The sequence below is a fragment of the Malaclemys terrapin genome, chromosome 6, assembly GCF_027887155.1.
Source record: "Malaclemys terrapin pileata isolate rMalTer1 chromosome 6, rMalTer1.hap1, whole genome shotgun sequence".
In the NCBI taxonomy this organism is placed as follows: domain Eukaryota; kingdom Metazoa; phylum Chordata; order Testudines; family Emydidae; genus Malaclemys; species Malaclemys terrapin.
This window is the reverse complement of record NC_071510.1, coordinates 100,593,473-100,598,443: the sequence shown is the minus strand read 5'-3', so window position 1 is coordinate 100,598,443 and position 4,971 is coordinate 100,593,473. Positions and strand designations below refer to the sequence as shown.

Genomic DNA, 4,971 nt, shown 5'->3' with positions numbered 1-4,971 from the left:
CCTTGTGTAGATAATGTGTAGAAAATATTGTACGTAGACTAGAGTCAAAACAAGTGAGAAAAATAAGATATCAAGATGGCCTATGTATAAACAAAATGCAGCTGTTGCTTATTATTGTCTGTAATGAAAGGTATAAAGGTTTCCTGTAACTGTTTACCACTAGAGAGACCTGTTTAGCTCTCTCCCTCTACGCAATTGTTAGAGAAAATAAAGTATCTGACTTGCTTTACCCAAACAAAAAGTGAGAACTCTGTTATTCTCCAACACTATCTATCTATCTATCTATCTATCTATCTATCCCCATCCACCCCATCTATCTATCTACCTACCTATCTATCCCCCTGCATACAGAGGTTCCCAGTGCTGAGGGCTGGGACAGACCCTTTACCCGAGTGAGGTGTGATGGTTCCTTCCCACTGTGTGTCCCTCCACAGAAGGGGCTCCTGATCTGAACACCCTGCCCTGCTCTCCCGCTCATCCCCCTGACCTAGGGACCTAGGGTGTTGGTGCCTGTCTTGCTCGAGGCCACCTACCATCCAAACTGGGGCCCACCCAGCTGCCCAACCCTCCCCCCACATCAGGCCAAAGCCCCCAGCCAGAACCCCAACGGCCACTGCTTCCTCCAGCCCCACTACAACTACACTTGCCCTGATGCCTACTCCGATACCCGCACCCACCACTGCCAGGAACCACCCCCCGACCCATGGCCAGGCCCAACCACTCGGCCTTCTTCACTTTAAAGTGCTGCCCATAGGCCGTCAGGAACTCGTCCATCTGCTTGTCCAGCTCCTCCTTCAGCTCCTCCAGGGCCGCGTGTTTCTGGGGGTCCTCACCCCGCAGCTCCCCCAGGCAGCGCTCCAGCAGCTCCTGGCGTTTCCCCTCCAGGCGTCACTGTATTTCCGCAGGCTTCACACTCAGGCAGCGGCGCATGCTCTGGTGGCCACGGTCCTGTGGGGAGTGAGAGAGATTGGCCATTAGGGACGGGTTCTAGTGTTTCCCAGCCACAGGGGGCACCACCATGTCATGCACCCACAGCCCCTTCAACTCCGACCCACCACAGCCCTGTGCTATCCCATCCCTGCCCCTCCCCCCCCAGCTCTGCCAGTGACCCTCACTCCCGACCCGCAGCCCTTCTGTGCTCACCAGCTGCTGCACAAATTGTTCATATTTCCTCCTGGAGGCTTCTACTGCTTTTCTGTTTTCCTCCTCCATCATCGCTGCCATCTGTGGTGGGATGGGAAAAAGGGTGGGGGATGGGGATGGAACCATCTCTGAACTGGGAACCCCTCTCCCCCCACTCACCTTTTCCCCATTCCTCCAGGGTCCTGCTCGCTACTGTCACCTCCCTACTGCCCCCTGACCCCCCACATTCCCCCAGAGCCAAGGACAGCCCCCTAATGACATCACAGCAAGGGCCACATTAGCATCACCCCTGTGGAGGGGGCTGGTTCTCCGGCTGGGTCTCTGGGGGTTCCTTTATCTCTCGGGCTGGGGTCAGGGAGCCCCAATCAGGACATTTTGCAGGGGGCTGTGGTGGTGCCCCCTCCTGGCCTACTGCAACTGGCTAATGGCAGGAGGATCTGGGGTGAGAATAAACTGAAACTGTTGGTTTGGAATTTGGGGGTGTTCTAACCTCCCTAACCCCTTAGGATTGTTTTAAAATCAGTGGGGAAATGAGAGGAAATGCCCCCAAATTGTCCCCTCTACACACGCACTGAATCAGGGGAGGAGAAAATATTAAAAACAAACATAAAGTATGAAAATCAATTTTTCTTCCACTTGTTGAAAATGAAAACCAAAAAAACTTGTGACTGAGGGATGCTGGGGGCGGCTCGGAGCACGGGATCCACGGCCATGTTATTTATCTACTGAGGTCGATGGGATCTGGGCTGGATTCTGATCTCGGTGACCCGGCTGTAAATCAGTCAACCTCTGTGTCCTTTTGTAATCTCGCAAAATTACCTGTTGTAAATTTGTTTTTATCTATCCCCAAACATCCTCATATCTATCTATCCCCTGCATACAGAGGTTCCCAGTGCTGATGGCTGGGACAGACCCTTACCCAGAGTGAGGTGTGATGGTTTCTTCCCACCATCTGCCCCCTGCAGCAGGGGCTCCTAATCTGAACATCCTGCCCTCCTCTCCCGCTCATTCCCCTGACTTGGGGTGTTGGTGCCTGTCTTGTTCTGGGCCATCTTCTGTCCAAACCAGGCCCGCAGCCAGTGCCCAACCCCCCCAATCAGGCCAAAGACCCTGGCCCCAATCCCAATGGCCACTGCTTCCTCCAACCCCACTAGAGCTGCACCCGCCCTGATGCCTACTCCAATACCCGCACCCACCACTGCCAGAACCCCCCCCCCCCCCCGCCCAATGTACAGGCCCAACCACTCGGCCTTCTTCACTTTAAAGCGCTGTTCATATCGCGGCAGGAACTCCGCCATCTGCTTGTCCAGCTCCTTCTTCAGCTCCTCCAGGGCCGCCTGTTTCTGGGGGTCCTCGCCCCGCAGCTCCCCCCAGCAGCGCTCCAGCAGCTCCTGGCGTTTACCCTCCAGGCGTCGCTGCATCTCCAGGGGCTTCACACTCAGGCAGCTGCTCATGCTCTGGTGGTCACGGTCCTGCCGGGATGGGGGAGTGATCGGCCATTAGGGACGAGCACTAGCGTTACCCAGCCACAGGGGGCACCGCCTCCTCACACACCTGCAGCCCCCTCACTCCCGATCCGCAGCCCCCTGCTACCTCAGCCTTGCCTCCCCCCAGGGATGCTGGTGCCCCTCACTCCCAATCCGCAGCCCCTCTGCACTCACCAGCTCCTGCACTAATTGGTCATATTCCCTCCTGGTGGCTTCTACTGCTCTCCTGTTTAACTCCTGTCTCATCACTGCAAACGCCTCAGCCATCTGTGTGGGGAGAGGGAATGGGGTTGGGGGTGCGGATGGGATGGGCCCATCTCTGAACTGGGAGCCCCCCCACAGTCACCACCTTCCCCACATTCGTACAGGACCTGCTCCTCGCTATCACTTCCGAACTGGTCCCCAACCCCCCACATTTCAATAGAGCCAGAGGGCAGCACCTCGACCCCACAGCCATGACCACATTGCTGCCACCCCAGTGGAGGGGCTGGTTCTCTGGCAGGGCTTCCTGCAGGTCCCCTTATCTCTTGGGTGCTAGGAGTCCTCGATCAGGACATTTGGTGGAGCTGTTGTGGTGCCCCCTTCTGGGCTAGTGTGATTGGCCAATGTCAGGAGGACCTGGGATTGGGGTCAATAGAACCAGCCCCCGCCCCAAATCCAGGCTGGAAAGAGAGAGGCGGAGGGAGGGGTGACCTGGTACCTTCATGGGTGAGGAGAAGTCGTAGCGTTGGGTCTTCCAATATCGGGAGACGCCCTGCAGGGAATAACGCCCGGGGGAACTGGGATCAGGGACAGCTCAGCCCCTTTGCCCCAGCTGAGCCCCTTCCCGCTCCCTGCAGCCCAGCGCCCCCTACTGAGCACCCTGCCCCGCTCCCTGCAGAATGGCACCCTGTATTGAATCCCTGTCCCCGCCTTGCGGCCCATTTTGCTGTCTCCCATCCAGCCCCCCCCCCCCCCCCCTTTAACAGCTCCCACTCTCCCACCTTGATCCTGGCAGCCAGCTGAGCCCCCGTCAGCACCTGCCTGGCTCGGTCCATCCGGACGTGTGTCCCTGCTGAGTGCACCACACTGGTGACGTACTCACACAGGCACTGCCGGAAATCCTCGTCTATGTCTGCAGAGGGGAAAAGGACCCAGGCATCCAGGAGGGATCCAGGTGTCCAGGGTAGGACACACGTTAAATGCGATTGGGTGGGCTAGTTTGTGCCACAGGAAATGAGATTCCATCTCTGGGCAACAGCTGCTTAACGCTCCCCACCCCACTGCCTGGCGGAAAATGGGGCAGAGGCATGAGGGGGCAAGGAGAGGCTGCAGTGGGGAGACAGCAGTCTCCACTGGGTGGTGCCAGGGGACCCATGAAGACCCAAAAGGGGGACACCAGCATCATTCCCCTAGCAGACCAGGACCCCAGCAGTGACACCCCCCCATGTCCCCTTCCCCTCCCACACAGATGCTGTGACCCAGCAAGTGCCCCTGTGCAGTGGGCAGTAGAGTCAATTCTAAGTCAAAGGGGGTGAGCTGGGCACTGGGATTTTGGGGTGGGGGAAGTGCAAGAGGGGAAGAAAGGGGCAGCAGAGGAGACAGGGTGGGGATGGGGGCAGGGAAGAGGGTGGGGGCAGTGCAGGAGGGGGTGGAGACTGGGGGAGCAGAGCAGGGGGTGAGAGGGGAGAAGATGAGGGTCTCTTACCATCTGGCGTCCCTGCCCTGCTCCTGGTGAACTGAGTGCCAGGGTGGGGCAATAGGTAGCACCGGGTGCCGCTCGCCCACAGGGCTTCCAACACCAGGGGCTGCTCAGCAGAGACCTCCAGGTCCTGCGGGAGTCAAAGCAACATTTGTGGCCGTCAGCAGGGAATCAGACTCGCTGTGGAAACGTTCAGCTCCGCCCCAAAGTTTGCTGTTTCCATGAACACACGTGGTATCTGATCATTACCTGTGTGATTTCTCCAAGATACTCCTGCCCCGCGTCCGTGCCGTAGGCTCCAGAGAGCTGCCAATCTCGCACCAACAGGTCCAGGCGCTGCACAGAGAGCACAGGAGAAGGGTCACACTGGGGCTGGGGGCACAGAGAGGAGACCAGAGCTGGAGGCTGTTGTCCAACCCAGCCACGGACACTGAGACCCTGGGCATGACGTGGGCGTGGAGGGAGAACAATGGACTGGCTGTTTCTTTGGGGTTTGTCCAGCATCTGGCACAATGGGGTCTGGGTCTAGGACGGGGGCTCTGAGGTGCTCTGGCAATAGAGACAGTAAATAGGAATAGTAAGAATCAGGTGGGATAACAGGACTGGCGGGGGGTGGAACAAGCATTATATCCTCATATGGGTTCAGATCCAGAGATTTCA

The 4,971-nt window shown here is 57.7% G+C and overlaps 1 protein-coding gene across 1 annotated transcript; it reads right to left on the bottom strand.

Moving 5' to 3' along the window:
• Positions 1-888: 888 nt before the first annotated feature.
• Positions 889-4,757, bottom strand: LOC128838810 (uncharacterized). The gene is made up of 7 exons (XM_054031235.1): positions 4,561-4,757; positions 4,318-4,441; positions 3,331-3,384; positions 2,805-2,897; positions 2,403-2,615; positions 1,144-1,224; positions 889-948 (listed from the first exon to the last, which is right to left on the bottom strand). The coding sequence occupies exons 1-7, from the start codon at positions 4,755-4,757 to the stop codon at positions 889-891; spliced, it is 822 nt and encodes a 273-aa protein (XP_053887210.1).
• Between the last annotated feature and the right edge of the window lie 214 nt (positions 4,758-4,971).